This window comes from Fukomys damarensis, unplaced genomic scaffold (genome assembly GCF_012274545.1).
Source record: "Fukomys damarensis isolate Sample0158 unplaced genomic scaffold, DMR_v1.0_HiC HiC_scaffold_4, whole genome shotgun sequence".
NCBI classification, from domain to species: Eukaryota; Metazoa; Chordata; class Mammalia; order Rodentia; family Bathyergidae; genus Fukomys; species Fukomys damarensis.
Window position 1 is genome coordinate 24,259,799 of NW_022900916.1, and position 20,371 is coordinate 24,280,169.

Sequence of the window (20,371 nt, forward strand, 5' to 3'; positions counted from 1 at the left end):
AAAAAAAAAAAAAAAAAAAAAACACAATGAAGTGCTGGGGATTTAGCTCAGTGGTGCCACTGACTGCCTCACAAGCACAAGGTCCTGAGTTCGATCCCCATACCAAAAACAAACAACCAAACACAATGAAAATAATATGCTATGGTACATTAAGAAGCAAAGTCCTGGCCTTTTACTGGCTGAAGTGATTTTTTTTTTTTTCCCTAATGAAACAGGGTCTTTCATCCTTTGTGTAGCAGGTCACAATTTTTCCTAGGTTAAATAATAATAGATTTGAAAAAATGAGATACTACACCTCCAATAAAGGCTTTGGAAACTTTCCACTGCAAGTGAGGCCACAGATGGGCACAGAAAGTCAAAGCTGTTGTCTCCCTCCACCTCATCTTGGGCCTGCTACAATGACGAGCAGCCAGAGGGGAAATCTCTCTCTTCACACCACCACAGAACTGCCTCCCTTCGGAGACCCAGTCTGATTATCTCCACACTTCTAGGCAGAGAAATTACACGGCCTTACCGCAGATGTTAGACGAGCAAGGATTTCATCACTGCTTTCTTCAGAATCTTCAATTTTCTGATGAGACCTTTGAAAAACAAAGAACAAATTACTCATCTTTGGTTGCTCTGATTTACCTACCAAGTTATGAGGAATAACGGGCAAAAAACTGACATTGTCATTATGAGTAAAAGTATGCAAGTAACGAACATCAGTAATGCCGGAGAAACAAATCTTGTTGCAAGACAACTAACCATTCCTTCAGAATAAGTAGCAAGAACCTCTGCAGTGCACCAGTGGGATCTGAGACCAAGCTGTCTCTAAATGATACCTCACAGTCAGCCCCACACACCCGACCTACAGATACGGGCCTGCCCACAAGTAGAGGAGAATTCTAAAGCAAGTCTAAGATTGGAAAACACAAAATGTGAATTTTGCACTAAACTTAAGTTTTAGTCAGCCCAAACCAATTGACTGTGAAATGGTGTATTTCAGCCCTACTAACATAGTGAGAACTATGAAGAATACAAAAGTCAGAGGAACCTCCTTTATCAAAAGACCACAGCCCATGAGCTGTAACAGTGTATGGTCACAGTGCATGATAAATTTTAGGAAAATGTAAATTTTTAACTTAATTCATGAAAAAATTTTCACCACATAAATGTATATACTAACATATACAATTTACTACTAAAAATATCTTATAAGTTACATTATTTTCCCTGGTTTGGTCAAAAGAAAAAAAACTGGCAAATTGAATGTTAAACTTGTATCCTAGATCTATTTCCCCAAGCAGCCATCTGGACACACTGGGTGGATGTGGAAGGACTCTCGGAAATGCCCAGAAGAGACCTGTGTCAGAGCGCAGTCTGGTGATAGGAACGCTGGCCTCTCAGGGCCACAGAGCTGCTCCCTGCTCAGAGGACAGTGGGCCAGCAACTCTGTAAGAAGGGAAAAGCTAGCTGGATCAATTCTGGCATTGGCTTCTTGCTTCTGTCAATGTTATTAAACCCTCTTTCAGGAAAAAAGTCACACCCTTTAAACCAGAGCAATGAATTACAAGCCACTGACCTCCTGAGACTTGCGAGGTGCAGGTGAGCAGTGCTCAAGCTGTCAAATACCTCAATTACTCATGCACCAGCCAAGTCAAATGCCTGCTACTGATCTGCCTGATAAAAACAGTGGCAACCGAGTGTTATAACAGCATATTTAAAAAATTTAACTGGATAATAAAGAACATTTCAAACAACAAGTTTTATTATTAAGATTCTCTACACAGAAGGTTTCCTTACAAGCTGAGAAGAGATTTGAAACCCTGTATAACCTAAGCCACCAAACCAGGCTTCTGTGATTCAGCTGAGGTGCCTCAACAGATCTGACAGGAAATTAAGAGCTGAGCGGGCCAGGGATGAGAGTGCCAAACAAGGGCTTCTGCTGCGTGTGTGTCTCTGGAGCGAAGCGCGGGCTGGTCATGTCTTTTCGTATTTCTCAGGCCCCACAGACACCTGCAGAAATGGTTAATGGGCGTGAGGCATTTTGCGCTAGCATGATTCTGTCATGAATCTATTTTCAAAGAGCTGCTGAAAGGAACTTGAAATTTCAAGGGAAGCTCATGCATCTGCGACTGGTAATGGTTATTTCATGAGCAGCGGCTGTGCTGTTGCTGCTTTAGTGAGAAATAATTCAGTCCCTGTTCAGAAGCAAAACCGTCTTTCATCATTTTTCCAGCACAAAACACGAGCTGGCGAAACTGTTTCTGAAGGGAATGTGTGTGAGGGAGACAGAGTGGTGATCTCTCGGGAGCTGTCCAGAGGCCACATCCCACTTTTAACACTTCAGTCACCGTGATTTATGGAATGATGCCCAGAACGCCCGAGTCTCTCTCTAGCTTCTGAATCCCCCTAAGCTTGCCCTATTTGTCCACCTGCCTTCTAAGGGGCTAGAGGCAGCAATTCCAGCAGCTCCGTGGGGTCTCACATGGGGCTCTCACCGGCTCCCTGAACTGAAGCTCACCCACACTGGCTCTTCCTGCCTCTCTGTCTCGGCGTTGCCTCTCGCACCATCTCCCAGTACCTTTCCTGTGCCCACACCCTACTCAGCCACCAGATCCTCTCTTCCCTCCCTTAGTTCTGCTGTCCTTCACGCCCTCCCTGCCGCCCCTCTCTGAGAGTCTAGGCCCTGAACTCCTCGAGTTCATCTCACTTGGAGTCCAGGAAGCTCAGGGGAGCAGGACTGGTGATCACAGGCGAATGGGCAAAGAGCTTGACAAGGGAACAAGGGAGGAAGAAAGGAGGGCGGCATCCGGCCACTCTCCTGCTGTCATCACCGCAGCCACTCTGCACCTTATCCTCCTCCCCAGTTCTTTGTCAAAACGCCCCAAAATATCAGATTTGTCTATGTCATGCATTTTTACAAAATGCAGATAAACTCTGATTGTTATGTATGCAGATACATATCAGTGCAGCAGAGGAAAGACAAAGTTCTCAATTAACAGATCAAAGTAGGTAATGAAACAGATGGGGCAGAAAAAAAATCGAGTGATATTTGCATATTTTCCATTATTACTGAAGGGAATTGTGCTGTTCAGTGAATAAAAGAGAAAAGAAAAGGTGTGCTTTTTCTGGGTCTGTGGTTAGAGAAGTGAAACAAGGAAGCTCTGGCTGGAATCACCAGACAGTGGCAGTGACAGTGACAGAAAGAAACCTTCCCAAGGAGGAGCACCCATGGAGAGTTTGTGCCAGCAGATATCATGTTAGGAACTCCACGAGTGCTGTCCAAAGCCTCTCTGACTGACAGTCCAAGGCTGATCTCAGAATTCTTCTCTAGAGACTGAGGTCTTTATATGTTTGCAAGGTCTAAAGATACTATCATAAGGATACAGGGATGGCAAAAACCAAATGGCCTCTCCTCTTGCTCTTCTAACCTGTAAATTAGACATATCATCATTCTGTTCACCCCAAAAGAAAATGTCAAATCAAAAAGGCTTGCCCTTCCTAAAGTCTTCCTCACCTTCATTGAGGGCAACTCCCTCTTTCCAGTTAGAAGTCACGCTTGACCCTCGCCCCAAGCCCTATCATATACCCTGCATTATAGCCGTCTTGAAATATGCTGGTTCTTCCTTCAAGGCCTTACAGTATCTCCTGTTGACCATATCCCACCTCCATCCCCAATCACTACCACTGTGGTCCCAGCCACAGTGAACCCAGGAGCCAGAGTGGTCTTGCCAAAATGTAAGTTAGAGCATGTCCTACCTCTGCTCAAAAGCCTTGAATGACTCCTTATCACAGTCGGCGTAAGTTTTCTCTTATTCATATTTAATTCATGTTGTACATATTCAAGGTGCACGATGTGATGATGTGGTTTCCGTGCACACTGCAATGACTAGCACCACCTTGCATTAGATCCCCAGAACGAACATGCTCAACCTAGAACTAGAAGTTTGGACCCTTTGATCAACATCTTCCCATTTTTTCTACCCATAACACCAATATTCTGGAGGGGACTATTTTATTTACCAAAGCAAATTCTCAAGAAAAAAGAAAGATGGCAGGAGACTGAGAATGAGTACTTTTTTGAGATCTTGATTATCGTGAATACAAAAACCTGTTCACCTTCTCAGACGAAGACAGGATTTCATATTATAAGGCTACTGTCATGCAGACAGTAAATTTACCCAGTAAACTGTAAATGTTACAGCTTTCATTGAGGGTCCAGGGTTCACAGGGATGTACTAATCTAAACTTAAAACCAGATACTACTGGCACTTTTTTTCACATTTACTTTTAGGATGTGAAGATTAATATTTAAACAGCTGTATTTCAAACGCTAGTACAGTAGATGCCCAGCCTGACATAAGAACAACTTGGGCTAATGAGGTTAGTGGAAGATTCATCTGCCTATTGTTATCTATAGTGTGTACCCAGGTAAACATCCAGATCACAGCTGTACTGACTTACAACCAACAGGAGTTGTAAACAGCCCTCGGGAACTGATTAAGTCCATAAGTCAAGGGTCCATTGCACAGCCAAACCTAAAAGTTCAACTGTTGCTACAATTCCTGTACTACTCTTAAATATAGATGTACTCTGATAAGCAATCTGTTTTTGCACCTGGAGTAAGCCTTGTCTATAAACAATGGAAATTTCAAAAATTCTGAAGGACTCAGTGCTTCCTTGGGTGAGGGGATAACGAGCAATAACAAAGATTAAGAACAGCTGATTTTAAAGCAGTTTTATAAAAATAATTTAAAGAGACAAATGGAAAACTTCTTCCCCTATGATCCTAACACAGAACTTAGGCCAAGTTCCACTGTGAAAAATTTTTTGACAAATATTCCAAAAATATTCTTTTTACCCAGATACTATTTTTTCTTGTCTCAGTATCATGAGAATGTGACTAGGAAAAGTTAGAAGTACAAAGTACAAAGGGTGGACAGAGGCTGTGAATCCAGCCCCTTCCAGAAGTTGAGGATTTCAATAAATTCCGCATGTTGCTTACACATGTCAGGTAGAAAAGGAAAAACCAGGCAGGTTAAGGAAAACAAAGGGCACAGAGGTACTGGGGGTAGCAGTGATGCTATATTACATAGGATGCAAAGGGGATACAGGGACATAATTTTAGAAGCCATCATGGAGAGCTGATAAAAAGTACATCCTTCACTGGATATATCCAGAGGGCATAGCTACAGTAGAGAAAACAGAGCAAACCAAACACTGAGCTTAGGACACATCACATTTAGAGGTCAGTGTTTTAAAATATACGTTCTATTAGTTAGGAATGGCCAGACTGCATAATCAGAGATCAACAGATCCAGAGACAAGTGCCATCAGAAAGACAGTTTGTGGGTCGAGGATTTAGCTCAGCGGTTCCACCGCCTACTTTGCAAGCGTAAGGACCTGAGTTCAATCCCTGGTACAAAAAAAAAAAAAAAAGAAAGAAAGAAAGAGAGAGAAAGCTTGTTACTCACAGTCCCCAAGAGCCAGGGACACAATACCGCATGAGAGGCACAAGGGGAAATGTGGACAAGAACATGTTGTGTGTGTGTGGCTCCTACAGTAACAAGTGAAACAGGACGAACAGGCTGATGATTGGAGCCTCGAAGCAGAGGGGCTGCCCATGGTTGTACAGTGCGGGATGATCAGGGTAGGTTAGGTGACAAGTGTCCCAGACAGTGAAAGCCCAAAAGAACAAGTGGTTGGGATGGGGGCTCTGGATTGGCTGGTCCACGTGAGCTATAGCAGAAAAACAGTGTGTGTTTACATTTTTAACATATATTAAGCAAAAGACATTGCCATAAATCCTCCTCAAAATGCTACCCCTCACTTCAAACACAGTTAACCTGTCATTCTGGCCACCTTCTGAAACAGTTCTGGAGTCCTCTTTTGTGAGTGTCTTGGTTGAGTTGTTGTAGCTGTCTTGAGGTCCTGGCTGGTTTTAAAATGTTTACCTTTTGTAGTCACATTGACTTTGGGGAAGAGCTAGAAATTAAGTGATGCCAGATCCCCTGAAGACGGGGGATGAGGACACAGTGAATGTATTTTTGTTCTGTTTTGTTTTGGAGACAGGGTCTCACTATGTAGTTCAGGCTGGCCTTGAAAGGATCCTCTTGCCTCAGTCCCTGAGTGCTAGGATTATAGGGGTGAGCCCCACATCTGGCTAGCACTGACTGTTTTTCATAAGCCTGCTTTTCCATTGCATAGCACTGGGCAGCAGCATGCACGGTACTTTTTATAATATTTCATAAAGACATAAAAGAAGACTTCAGAACTGCTTCAGAAATTAGCAAGAATGGGATGAGTGTGTTAGAAAGAAGGGGCAAAATAAAAAAGAAGGGGGAGCGTTTTAAGGGGGATTAATGACAATGTATCTGGTACTGCAATGAGGTTTAAAATTTCAATCTTCACTGTATGTTCGCATCACCCCTGGTACAGAGAAGGTGAGCCCACAGGCCAGTTCTTTCCTAGCTCTATGAACTGACTGGTTCTGTGAAGTGCAGTCTCTCTGGGAATAGCAAGGCCCCGGATTACCAAAGCACTGAAACACACGCTTAACACAGTCAAGAGGAGGAAAGATAAGTAAAGAGCCTGAAAAAGACAAGAGATGCTATTCTGGAACCAAGTGAACGTCTGTTGCCGGAAGGGCAAGAGCAGCTGTGCCAAATAATGTTGACACGTCAGGTGAGACAAGCACGTCTTAGAGCTTTCTCATCCCTCAGGCACAATCCCCGACCAGACCACTTGAAGGAGCAGAGGTTTGTTTTAGCTCGCACTTTCAGTCTGTGGTCAGCCGGCTCCAAAGCAGAATGGCGTGGCAGAGAGACAAAGATGCAGAGAGCTGCTTGTGTCTCAGCAGCCAGAGGAGGGGCGGGAAGGGAGGTAGACTCTTCCAGGTCACTCCCTCAGTGGCCCGCCACTTCCAGCTCCAACTTCAGCAACCCCAGGATTCAGCCACCTTCTAAAAGCACTGCCAGGAACAAGTGAGGCCTGCGGGGGGCATTCTCCATCTAAACCATAACAAGGCTGAAAATCGGCCACTGCATTCGGCCACTGTAGTCATGACAAGGGTGCTTCCAGTACATAAAGTGTCCCCTCTGGCACCAGAGGCTCCCTTCCAGGCCTTCCTGGTCAAGTCCAAGGAGCCCCAGCACTCACCATGCACCCAGAGGCTACACAGTCAGGGAGCAGAGAGAAATCCAGAAAAACTGGGCTCAAAAACATGCTAAGCAGCTTACAGGGGGCTTTAAAGAGTATGATATTACAATAATTTTACTGAGTTAGACTAAGATTGTGAGATTTCTTTTCCTTTTCTCTGGCTGCCCAACAGGATGGAGACTCAGATAACAAACACCAGATCCCTAGCAAAAGACAAAAAAGCTACACTTTTCTCTAAGCATCTGAGTGTTGCCCAAGTTAAAGTTTAGTAATTCTCTCTTAGCCTTTCAATAACGACGCGTCAAGCACCCCATAACAGGAAGGATAGAGTTACATGGACCCGAGGTTCATAGACTGCCTGTCAGAGCCATCTCCAGCCCTGGCCGGCTGGGGGCTGCGTAATGACAGCTGAGCCCCAAGGTCCAGCTTCCCACAGCCTAAATACTCAAGCGACGCAGTGACCGGGAGAAACATCTTACTAGTCCTGTGGGAAACATCAGGCTACTTTTCTCTATGTTGTTATCTCTATGCTGTTACTTCTTCATTCTTCACCAGTTCCCTCCCCTTTCCCACCCAAAACAAAAAACAAAATTAGTAGGAGCTTCATTCCCCTCCCGGCTTTAAAAGTTCCTTTTAAAATGAACAAATCTGCATTATATTTTTGTTTTCAGTAATTTGTACAGAACAGAATTTTGTTTACAGAAACATTAAGCAGTTATCTTCCATTATTTTAAAGACACTTATAGAGGAGATGGAAAATTAGAAGGATCTAATATGGAACTGCATAGGTAAACTGTAAAAGCTTTCAAATACCAAAAAAGGTTGTTAAAAAGCCCAGAGAATGGGGCTCTCATCTCATAAGTGGACAATAAAAGAATCAAAAGGACATCAGAGGGCATTTCACTAGAATAAATAAAAATGAAACAGCACATAGCTGAGGACATAGAATGATGGATTTAAAAAACAAACAAAAAACTGAAAGAGCAGCAAATTACCAAAAGCAAGAGCGACTCAGACCAGACACAAGGTAGGATTTGGGCTCCCCCTTGAGGGTTGGGTAGAATTTAACTAGCAAGATTTTAAAAAAGAACAGGGGAGGGCGAAGAAGGAGAAAAGGGAGGAGAAAGGAGGAGGAGGAATAAGGTGGCAGCAACGGCAGCAGAGGAGAGAAGAAGAGCATCCCAGGAGAGAATAATTAGCATGAGCTGGAGGCTGAAAGAGCAGAGACTGCCAGGTTAGAGCAGGATTCTGACGGGAACACACGCATGGAACTCGGAAAGGGCTGTGACAGTGCAAGTGAGAGAGGACAGTGTCTCTGGGCATCTTTTCTCTGAGCATAGTTTATTGTTAGCCTGGATAACTCAAAGCTTCTCTTTCCAAAATTTGGGCAGGAACGTTCTAGAAGAGCTTAACCTGGCTTGTAATTCTAGTGTAGGAAATGCAAGACATTCCTCTCTCTCCAGCAGAGACTTGTGATGGGTCAGTAATTGTTTGTTTTATATTTAGTGCTCACAGTAAGGGATAGACAGGTTCCTCAGTCCCCAGTGACCGCTTATCTGTGGGAGTCAGTGATCACTCACAAGAGCACATGTTCACACAAGAGGAAAAAATGTTGCTGGTAAACACAGCATACTATAGTGAGTTGCAACTACAGAGCATGACTTGTGTATTTATAGTGATTGGTGTGACAAAGCACTGCAAGAAATCTACAATTAATATTAGGACTCAAATTTGAAAAACTGTTTTCATTTTCAGAAAAAAGTAGTTAAGGGTTTCCCTTATAAGGTCAACTCACCCACCGGCATTCCAATTTGCTTCTGAGTGAAGGAAGGGAGGTAAGGCTGAATCGTGACTGTTCGCAAGGTTATTTCCACTGCCCTCCTGACCCTGTTGGTCGAGGTGTTTGTGTAGGATGCACACACACCCATCTGTGTGCAGGACCGGAAATGGGCGAGAAGAGCTTCTGGAGAATGCCAGTCCTTTAGTCAAAGCCAGTTACAGCCACTGTGGTTTAGGGCATGCCACTCCTTCTTAGGAGGCTCGTTAGAGTTCCCTGCAATGCTCCTTGACATTTCTTAGGACATTTCTGACCTGTACTAACAGCATATTACAATGAAGAACATTTCCCATACTCAGCCTAAATGAATAACATTTGGATTCTGTTTCACCACTGCAAGCCCCTCTGTAAACAGTGGTTGTGGGAAATCCATAACAATTTCACAACTCGGCCTAACACTTTTACAGCTTCTGTTTATCATTTCTCAGAAGGAGATACTGGAATGACCTCCATAACTTGTGAGAGCACACCACAGCAGATGATAAAAGCAGAGGTGTCAGAACTAGACAGATATGGATTCAGACAACTCAGACTCTGCTTGCTACTTGTGTGACCCCAAACAGGTTACCTGACCCTGTCCCTCAGTTTCCTCACTTGCAAAATGGGATAATAATAGAAAGTGAAATAAGGCATTTATTTAGCACAGTACCTGACATAAAATATATTCTGTGCAATCAATCTTTCTATTAATACAGCGTCTCATAAATATTCTAAAACTTCTTTGATAAAAATAGATAATATAGTCAACTTCATTAACTATTCAACATCATCACTTTAAGAGTAATTCATTTCTGTTATGGTTACACAGTGTTTATTTCTGAACTTTTTTTACCTAAGAAACAAGGACAATTCTATTTGACCTGCTAAGATCACACGACTGAAAGAGTCAACAACATGGGAAAGCAGTCTGAAATCTGAGATGTTCTACCTACATAAAAGTTTTCAACTGAAATTTGATCTTTAACTAATATTTCAGAAATAAACTTGTCATACTATCATCATCAATAAATAAAGGCATTCAGAATCTCCTTATGATGACTCAAGACCTGTTCCCAGGCCTCCTCTAATTTTTTAAAAACAAAATTCACATTTTATTTGGATTGAAATAAACTATACAAAATTTTCTTCACCAAAAATAACAGCAATATTTTCTGTATTATTTCTAGATAAACCACAACACATTCATTCTGTAGGCTTTCAGGTTTTGCTTATGAATCCAGATGAGGCAGTAGACAAGAGCCATGGAAAAAGACAGAAGAAAACAGAAAGTCAGCTGCCTGTAAGGAGGCCTCTGGTCCTGCCCTGACGACGAAGCAGAAGTGTTCAACCTTCATCTGCAAAGAAGCTCATGAAGATGTGGGCTCCGCGGAGGAATGTAAATAGCAGCCACCAGATGTGGAGCCACAATGGCGAGCTCTTCCTCTCACCCTTCAATGGGAACCTCGTCTTTCAGGTTCATTGAATAAAGACAAGATCCACATTGAAATCCGGTGAGCTCATAAACTCTCTTTGGTAATTCCCTTAACTGCCCATCAGATTTTTAACACCACGCTTAAAACTCCTCCTCATCACAGGTCAATGATGGCCTTCGCCACAACATTTTATAAGACGCATTCCTTCCTCTCACACTACCTCCAAATTCATTTCTTCGAAAACTACAACTCAGTATTGGAAAGCGAATACGCAACGGCAGTGTGTCATCTAAAATGACTCAAAACAATTCCACAGGGCCACCCGCAGAGGTCACGCCAGAGGGAAGTGTGGCGCTTACAATGCAGTCTTCTGGGAGAACAGACAGGTCTCAGGTGCATGAGACTTCTTCAGAGGGGCCTCCTCCAATTTTAATTTTAATCATATAGTGATTCAATATCTTCATGTGATAATGATTCACATGTTTTAATTTGCCAAATGTTGCCTCTAAATTATTTTCAGAAAGGCCTGTTGAGCTCTTGCTGAGCACAGTCACGACTTGGATAGTGGATAAGACGTGAGTGATTATTTCATTCCAGCTTAAGCCCATTCATATGTTCACCCCTAATTTAGATCATCTACTCATACAGCAATGGAAAATTAGAAGGAGCGTGGTGCAGCTGGTGAGACACGGATGTCTGGGATTTGTGCACCCGTTCGGCCATTTAGGAGCTGTATTTAATCTTCAGCTATTTATTTTACCTTTCTGAACTTGCGTGTGAGAAATGGAAACAGCCCATCTACCTCTTGAACAAGGTAGCTGAACACAGTCACTTGACACAAGACATCTTCTCCAAGTGAGAATAATCTCACACTGCAGACAGCGTCTACTTACAGTTCACAGATGCCAGCTCTGGCAGGAATGAGAGGCACAAGCTGTAGCAGAAGTTTGACACCATTTTGCCATTCTTCTTCTCTTTCAAATTCACAATACAAGTAGCTACATTCATCAGATGAAAACTGATAGAAAACGTAATTATCTTGAAAGTAGAGGTGTTGGTCCACTGTTTGAAACAAACGAACAGCAAAAAAGGTATGGATTACTTATCTGATATTACTATATCAGAGAGTCATAAATTAAATAACACATTGAAAGCCCTAATAATTATGAAGGTGAAGTCATAAGTAAGAGAATAATCACACATCCTAACCTTACTTATGTTTACAATCTCATTGAATTTGAAAGTATTTTACTGGCTAGTCTACTCTTATTACTTGAAGATTTGGCCAGCATATTCACACATATTTTATAATTTTCCTGCTGCCAGATAAATGCCAATGAAATCAATGTCAATTCAAAGAAGATGGCAAAAATGTTTTATAGTGTCTCAAAGCAAACTAATATATTTAATTTCTTTAGTGATATACAAATATAACATGATGCAAGGTCAGCAAGATTAGTGGTTCTCAACTGAGGGTGATTGTGCCCCCTTGAGGGCATAGCTGGTGACATCCAGAGGCCTAACGTACATACGTATGTGTGTGTGTGTGTGTGTGTGTGTGTGTGTGTGTGTGTGTGTGTGTGAGATCACACTGACATTCAGAAGGAGAAGAAAGGGGTGCTATTAAAAATCCTATAATGTACAGGACAATTCCCTGCAATAAGGAATTGTCCCATCCAAAATGTCAGTACTGACAAGGTTCGAAAACCCCATTTCAAAGGAATCAAAAGGTGAAGATTTTTTTCCCAAATAGCATTAGCATAAAACATTTTGTTAACCAAAAGCCTGAACCTAGTAAATAAACTAATAATATCTCCACTCCTGAAAAGTAGCGAACCAATTTTCTAAATAAGAGTACGAGAAGCCAGGTATCTGCCTAAGAAAATCACGGCAACACCCTTGTCTGTACCATTCTCGCACCACGGCAGCAGGGTTATGTCCTCAATATTCATGACTGATAGGAAAAAGGGTTTCTCCATAAGCAATCAGCACCTGAAAGATTGAGCTAAATAAAGAAACCAGATTGCTTGGCTTCTAATCCTCCAATTCCCTGGGCTCAGCTAAGGAAAGAGATATTGCCGTCTATTTTAGTTCCTAGTTAACATCTATTTTCTGCCCCGTTTAAACAGCTAACTTTCATAGGTCACATCTCTAAGTGTTCATGATTACTGATTCAATTTAAATGGTACACACATCCCACTCATAAAAATAGTTTCTGATGATTACTTCAAGTACAGGAAGATAAATGCACATTGCGGGCAACTATGGGTGTCACTAATTAAAAAAAAATTCAGAGCACATTTTGAGTAGAGAAGGAAGGTATGATGAAGGAAAGACTTCTAAAGGTTTTAGTCTATACATCCATAAGTACCTAATTATTTTTTCAAAATGTAGAAGAAATAAGTGACTCCAGAGATGACCTGTCATTTTTACTTAGAACATGAGAAACACCTTCAAAAACAATTTCCATCTTGTTTGCAGTATCCTCTAGAAAACCAAGTGTATTTTGGCATAATAGCTTAATAAAATAATGATGCTTTATGTTTACAACACACAATACCAACCTGATGACATGATCCCCATGTCCAATAGGAGCTGCCAGACCCCTATGGCCATAGCTCTGCATGGGACAAAAGGACAATGCTCTAGAAGCCAGTCGACCAGTTCTGACCCAACGCAGCTTTTCCTGGACAAAAACAAAGCCATGGCCAGTAAGAATCTGCTGTTACATTTGCCAAAAACTTGATATTATATCTCACCCCTTTCATGGGCTTGTATATTTGAATGAGCTCAAGAATAAACCATAACTTCTCATTTGCCTTTCAAATTAATGCTTTACTATCACTTTCTTGGGGAAAATTAAGAATCAAATTCTCAGCACCTAATAGGTAAGTACTCATGTATCTATCCAAATGAACACTATCTGCTTATACCACTAGAAAATAATTTTTAGGAAAACAAGAACTATATAAAACTATCATCCCCAACAGTTAGAACAATCCAGGTCCCACAGTGAGTTCTCAAAATTTAATTTGTTTGAAGGAATGAAGGAATAAATTTATCAGCCCTTTATATAAGGCACTGATGTGCCTTGGTAAGCCACATACATCAAGTTGATGGTGATAAATTTTGGTTCAACCATCTATAGATTTTTATCTAGTTCCTTCTAAGAAGATTAGACAAAACTGGGACCATTTGCCAGGTGTGGTGGTGCACTCCTGTAATCCCAGCACTTGGAAGGCTGAGGCAGGAGGATTGCTGCAAGTTCAAGGCCAATCTGAACTACATAGTGAGTTTAAGGCCAGCCTGAACTACATAGGTGCCTGATATCACCTGAAATATGAAAGCATATGATATAAAATTTACCAAACAAATCAATACTGCTTATTTCAACACACACACACACACACACACACACACACACACACACACACAGAAAAAAGAAAAAATCTGGGACCATTCAAAACAATACGAAGTTTTGTTTACCAATCTTCAAAGATTAAATCCTAAAATTTGTCTCAAAAAACAATAACTTTGATTGTTCATCTTTTTAACATAATCTAAGTCAAACTAGTTAAACATCATAAATCCATAAAATCCAGATCTGTATGTTGGATCCTACTAAAACTCTCTCTCTCTCTCTCTCTCTCACACACACACACACACACACACACACACACAGGTCACCTCTGTAATCTGTCTTAAAATATACAACTATAATCCCAGTCTGGGTACTGCAAGCAGTATCTTAGTACCTACTTTCCCATCTGTGTTAGCTTCAAGGGAAAAATAAAACAAAGCTTTCTCAAGTCTATTTTTTCCTTTGCAGAAATGTCATTGTATTCTACCGTTTCTTATGAGAAAAGATCACTAAAGTGTTAAAAGACTGATGAATCATGTAATGGCAATTTTTATTCGATAGTATTGAAAGATGTCAGTATTTCTATCTCTTGTGATTGGCACAAGAATAAATACTTAGTACTTAAACAGTAATAAATAATATGAAGAATTGCCATGAGGAGCTACATTTTCTGGGGTGAGAAAAATATGATATTGGATCTTTCTGTTGAGATATTTGATCAAATATTCTAGTTTTGATATAGCATTTTTTCTGGTAAAATACCACTATTTGAAAGATGCTTTTAGGCAATTAAGCCAATGTTAGATGTATTCACCTGGAGGTTAGCATTTAGAAAATAAAGACAGTAACAGTCAAATATATAAATGTTTTAAAACAAAATAAGAAAACAGATGGCAACAAAACAGACAATTAAACCAATCAATATTAACTTCCCATTCTATAAGACACCTTTCACACTGAAGGTTCAAAGTGTTAATTAACTGATTCCTCAACTTCTCTCAATTAGGCAGCATTTTTAGGCTTTGAAAGCAATTTTATTCCACAGATTAAATTCTGTATCAACTTAATTCATACTCTTAAGACAATGCCACTCCTAACCTGCTCAGTGCCTGATATCACCTGAAATATGAAAGCATGCGATATAAAGTTTACTAAACAAACCAAATTACGAAGCTGCAGAGGGTGGCTAGGTAGATACATCTGCTTGTTTGTACAAGGGCGATGGGCAAGAAATTTCATAGATCAGAGATTCTCAAAAATCATTAAGAGTCACCCTGGGGTCTTGATAAAATACAGACTGATACAGCAAGGCTGTGTGAGACCTGAGATTCCCCAGGTGATACTGCGGACCACAAAGTCCCAATCTTCCGGCTCTCCTTTGTCACTGGGAAGGGCACACCCTATTTTAAGGGGTCAGGACTTTGAACCAATATGCTAGTACACAGTATTGCCCCGACAACCTTAACGGATAACAGGATGAGCTACTCTTTCAGTTGTACCTGATCCCTTTCCATCCCTCCCTAATTTTATCAGTTGTTTTAAATCACTTTCAACCTTCCATCTGCACCGGGGGAAACAGTGTAATGAGAAACATTAGCATGAATTTCACCAAAGCAAACATTAAATTCCTGGTCCCTGGACTTGCTGACCAGATATGTAACAATCCAGTTAAAATATCTACATCCACCTAACAAGGGATGAGCAGTGAGGAAGGAAAGAGTTGGATGGAACAGGGCAATTTCAATACCAACAGCAGTTCTTATCTACAGTTTATTTTCAGTCTATACTCAACCTGGAAACTGTTCTAAGTACATGCAGATCTAACTACAACATTGCAATACCAGGGAGGCACATTGTGATTTGGAGGTGATGAGCTGCAAAGCCCACCGATTGCTATAACAAAATCTAAATTTCACCCACCTTTGGAGTGGAAAATGTGTTTATTCTTGGCCGCTTCCTGTCTTCCATTATCCATTATAATTTTAGCAATTAATTCAAGGTAATGCAGATGCTAGCATTAAACATTAATGAGATGGTGGTATTTAGTGTCTTCTCTGTGCAAAAGTGAAGTCTCAGAAGCCAGTGTGACTTCCTCCAGCACCAAATGAAAAGTTTTCAGCTTTAAAAGGGAATTCTCCCGGGGTATACAGACCCAGATTAGAAAAGAAGTTCTGTCCTAATCATGGAAAAACATACACTCTCCCCACTTTGCTCCCACTAAATCCTAAATATGTTCTGACTTTGATCTCAGATGGTCCTTTTCCCACACACCTGATCAACATACATCTCACCAGAGACTACAATAAACAAATAAACAAAAAACTAAAGATGATGGAGCTTACAACAGCCTTATGTAGTGACTAAAACGAATCCTATAAGCTCAAAGACTTACAAGTATAATTCTAGTTTAAAAAAAATTCAGATGTGTCTACAGTTGATACTGCCATCTATTTTAAGAAAAGAAAAGGAAGAGACTCTCACTGAAGTAGATCCCCTCCTCCTCCCTGCTGTGTCTGCTCAGCCTGGGCTCTGTCCTCATCCTCAGACCAGGGCTGTGAATCCCTGGTGGGAGGCAAAGTGGGTAATGGAGATTTTTCAATAGGTTCTTGGAGTCCAAATGCACCAAAGCACTGTCTGTAGACAGACTGATAAGGTCCAGGCCACAACATATTTTTTTAAAACTTAAGAAAAGGCTTGTGTGGTTAATTAATTAAATATAAGATTTTAAAGTCCTAATTCATTTTGGTTCTTCCCCACATTTTGTATTTGCTTAATTAATGGCTCTTAAGAATACAAATTCCACCTGCCTGAAAAGCGCCAGGTCCCAAGTTCGATCCTTGGTACAAAAACAAACAAAAAAACAGAGAAAGAATAAAAATTCTGCCAAGCTTTTGATGTTAAAAAAATACTCACTTACAAATGATGTTACTAACTGCTAAGAGGTATGAAAGAAATTTCTGGGACATGAAAATTCTCTATGTCATGGTAATGGTGATAATGATGAAAAAGGTGTATTATGCAAAGAAATTCATCAAGCTATATACACTTAAGATTTTTGTAGTTTGTTGAATACTAATTATGCCTTAATACAAAAGGCATAACTGGTCTTCTTACTCTGAAAATCTGGGAATCATTATCCCCCGAAACCATGCCATAATGAAAAATTTTTCATCTGTGGTCAATGGACAAAAAGAAATATTACAGTAAAATTTTCATAAAGCTAAATTTATTTATCTTGAATAGCCTTTATTTAGAGACTACTTCCAAATTTTTGGTGTCATTTATTCTGAATACTTGTCCTACTCATTATGGTACTACAGTGGTATTTCTTTAAGAAAGAAGAGTGAAAATGAATGATAATGTTTTTCTTTTGTAATTTTTTAGTGTAGCTTTATATCTTGGCAAAATCAAAAGCTGATAGTTCACTTTTTTTGGGACAGAGTCTTGTTGTGTAGTTCAAACTGGCCTTAAACTTACTACATAGCCCAGCAGGCCTCAAACTCATGGCAATCCTCCTGCCTCTGCCTCTTGAGTGCTGGGATCACAGGTGTGAGCCACCACGCCCAGCCTTGTTTTTAATTAAGCTATTCCATAACATGAAACAGTGCTTCAGACTTTCTAAGTGATCACACTTAGCTATGCTAAGCCCAGCTATGCTGTAAAACGGCCAGGAACACAGGAATTTACTGTAATACACCTCTGCTTTCTTCACTATCACAGGCAGCCAACTGTTGTCCTCTGCCAACCTGCCTCTCCCCACTCTGCAGTGCACCCAAGGTGGTTCCCTCTCTCCTGGAGGTCTTGGGTAGTTCTCCTGTCCAAGCACCTAAATATCCTCACAAAGCCTTTGTAAATTCTCTAAAGAGAGGATCTATAGTTCCTGAAGTTGCCAGTGCAGCCCATACCCAGGAAAATACTATTATAAAATATCATATCTCTAGGGAAGCATAGCAGAAACTATACTTGTGGTTGTGGATTCCACACCCTACTTTCAGAACCAGAAGCCTAACAAGTGTGAAATTTAACAAAAGAAAAGTCACTACCAGAATCCCCAACAGACACACCAGCCCCTTCCACTGCCAGTGCCACGATGGTCTTCTCTCCGCTCAAGATCACAATGCTAACACAATCTTTTTTTCTTTTCCCCCGAAGGAGGATTTTTTGACAAGGTGTTAGGAAACCGGGTTACCTGTAAAACCCCTTAAGGTTCACTCTGTCCTTTACCAGGTCGGCTGCCTGCATGATAATAATATTCCTCAACGCTCTTCCTGCACAAGAAGAATTCTCTCCGTAAATCTAAACAGAAGAGACAGACATGCAACTATAAATGCAGAACAATAACATGATAATTTGTGAGCTCCTGATGCCACGCTATATGCAATAAACCATTACCAAATCCCTAAGCTTGAGGTGCATTTTAGCCCATGTAACTACAGACCTATAATTACCTTATTTTATTTTGGTACTGGTACACTTATGCTATTAAGCTGTAATAATTGTTTTCCAAATGCTAAAGTGCCTGACTTAACTATAATTATAAATCATCTTTTAAAACACAAAGTTTTCAATGTAGAATATTGACTATTTAAAAAAATATAGTGTTTCTATTGCTGCAGCAAGTTGAAGAGTGTATTTATATCATATAGTAATCTGCCATATTGATAATGCATTCATATAAAGGTCTTGGGAAATGTGAAAATAAAATTTTCCCTCTTTGGTGAACATCTTGAACCATGACACAAGTGACAGCAGGCTGATTTGCTCTAAAGCTTCACTTAACCACCGAGCTTGTAGTTAATTCCAAGCCATTTAGTTTCATTGATAGTATTTTACTATTTCATCTATCAGATAAAAATTTCATTAAACTTCTTTTTTTCATAATCTTCTAATTCTCCCATATGAGTTTCTTGATTCTTGGAGGATGAAGTAATATGCTCTTTAGTTCTAAAGAAATCTAGCTCCCGCTGTGTAAAACTACCTCCTAATTGCATCTCCTTCCAAAGCACAATGATGTCGCATAAGTGAGGGAGGCTACATGAAAACGCAAAGCCTTCAAAAGATAAACACTTGTAAAATTAATATACATTGGATTGTTTTGATTTGTTTTGCAGTGCCGGGGTTTGAACCCAGAGCCTCCTGCATGCTAGGCAAGTGCTCTACCACTGGGCTACTTCTGCAGTTCTTTACTCAGAGCAAACACACTGATAATATATTATGATTTGACAGGCAATACGTCAACCCCATCTTTATACTTTTTTAATTGCCCTGATGTTGTCACCTAACTACGACATGAGGAGAAAGTGAAAAGGGCAGAAAATGATTTATTTTTAGCACACTAAAACCTTTTTTTTGTTTGTTTTTTTAATCAGAGGTTGAAAAAGCCAGATGACAGAAAGTATTACAAGGGAAGAGGTGTGAGTCAGCTAGCACCTGACAAGTCCTAAAATCCTTCAAGATCACTCAGTCATTCAGGAGGCATTTGCTGAGCAGTTGCCATGTGCCAGAGCTTTTCCGGATGCAGGGGATACAGTGGGGAACATCGTAAGACACTCCTTGCCTTCAGAAATCTCAGTCTCCTGTTATCCTAAAGAAGGCAAATGTCTGGTGACTAATCTTTTAACTCCAAACCAGTGTAGATATTCATGCATTCTCATCAGTGAGCACACAGGGCATAGTCCTCTAACAGACAACTCTAAATATACATCTCCTCTGACACAAAGTTTTTAGTGTAAGCTAGCTGCCCTTTGTAAAATGTGGTGTTTCTATCAAGAAGGAAAATGAGTAACATATTACATATTCACTCTGCTATACTGACAATACACTCATGTAAAGGATGTGGGAAATGGGAAAATATATATTTTTCATATCTTGTGAATAAATTGAATGATGATACACGATCAAAACAAATCAAACATCTTGGTCGTGTCATCTCTGGCAGGTGACATTGCAGCACTTCTATGAAGCCCATAAGGTCAGGAGCAGAGGGAACAGCTATAGTTTGAGAATTCTGTACAGGATTTGTTAGAGACAGACCACCCCCACCCAAATATATATGTGTGTGTGAGAGAGAGAAAATCATACCTGGGAAGAAGCATGTTCAAGGTATGGATTGGAAATTCTTCTTGATAGAGTCTATTAAAAAAAAAAAAAAAAAAGGAAATTAGAATCAAACAGAAACCTCTGTTCCAAAGAGCAAACACAGGCACCAGCAGCAGACCCAGAAGCACCCACGCTGAAAACTGAGGGTCAGGCCGTGGGCTGTTCACATTAGCCTCCTCCTCACTCAGCACAACTGGCCGACATTCATGCAGCAGGACAGGGGATTCGCCTTGAACAGCTCACAATCTAGAGAGTGCAACCAATGAAAACACAACGCCAAGACTGGGATTTGGTGCTTGATATTTCATTCTTAATATGATTTAGATTCCATTTCACCTTTCCTTTGCCACTTTCACCACTCTCACTCAGGCCTTGAGGCACTCAAGCTTGTGGTATTCTCTCTCTAGCTTCCTACTAGGCTTCTCCAACTGAGCAAGATCTACTCGCTAGAAGAGCCTGTCACTCATATCCTTGCCTTGGGTCATGCCATTCTCCATGTTCAAACCCTAGGCTTCCTTG

At 40.7% G+C, this 20,371-nt stretch overlaps 1 protein-coding gene across 2 annotated transcripts in view; it reads right to left on the reverse strand.

The window, feature by feature from the left end:
* Window positions 1–19,879, reverse strand: part of Rapgef5 (Rap guanine nucleotide exchange factor 5) — a 187,236-nt gene extending 167,357 nt beyond the window's left edge. The window contains exons 1-5 of one of the 2 annotated variants that reach the window (XM_010641103.2): window positions 19,835–19,879; window positions 17,943–18,049; window positions 12,957–13,012; window positions 11,286–11,454; window positions 515–581 (exon numbers count right to left, since the gene is read on the reverse strand). In XM_010641103.2, the coding sequence (XP_010639405.1) occupies window positions 515–581; window positions 11,286–11,454; window positions 12,957–13,012; window positions 17,943–17,995 (345 nt within the window). In that variant the 5' untranslated portion in view covers window positions 17,996–18,049; window positions 19,835–19,879. Of the gene's footprint in view, window positions 1–514; window positions 582–11,285; window positions 11,455–12,956; window positions 13,079–17,942; window positions 18,050–19,834 lie in introns of both variants that reach the window. The other variant, XM_010641104.2, reaches the window with a different exon arrangement.
* Window positions 19,880–20,371: the final 492 nt, after the last annotated feature.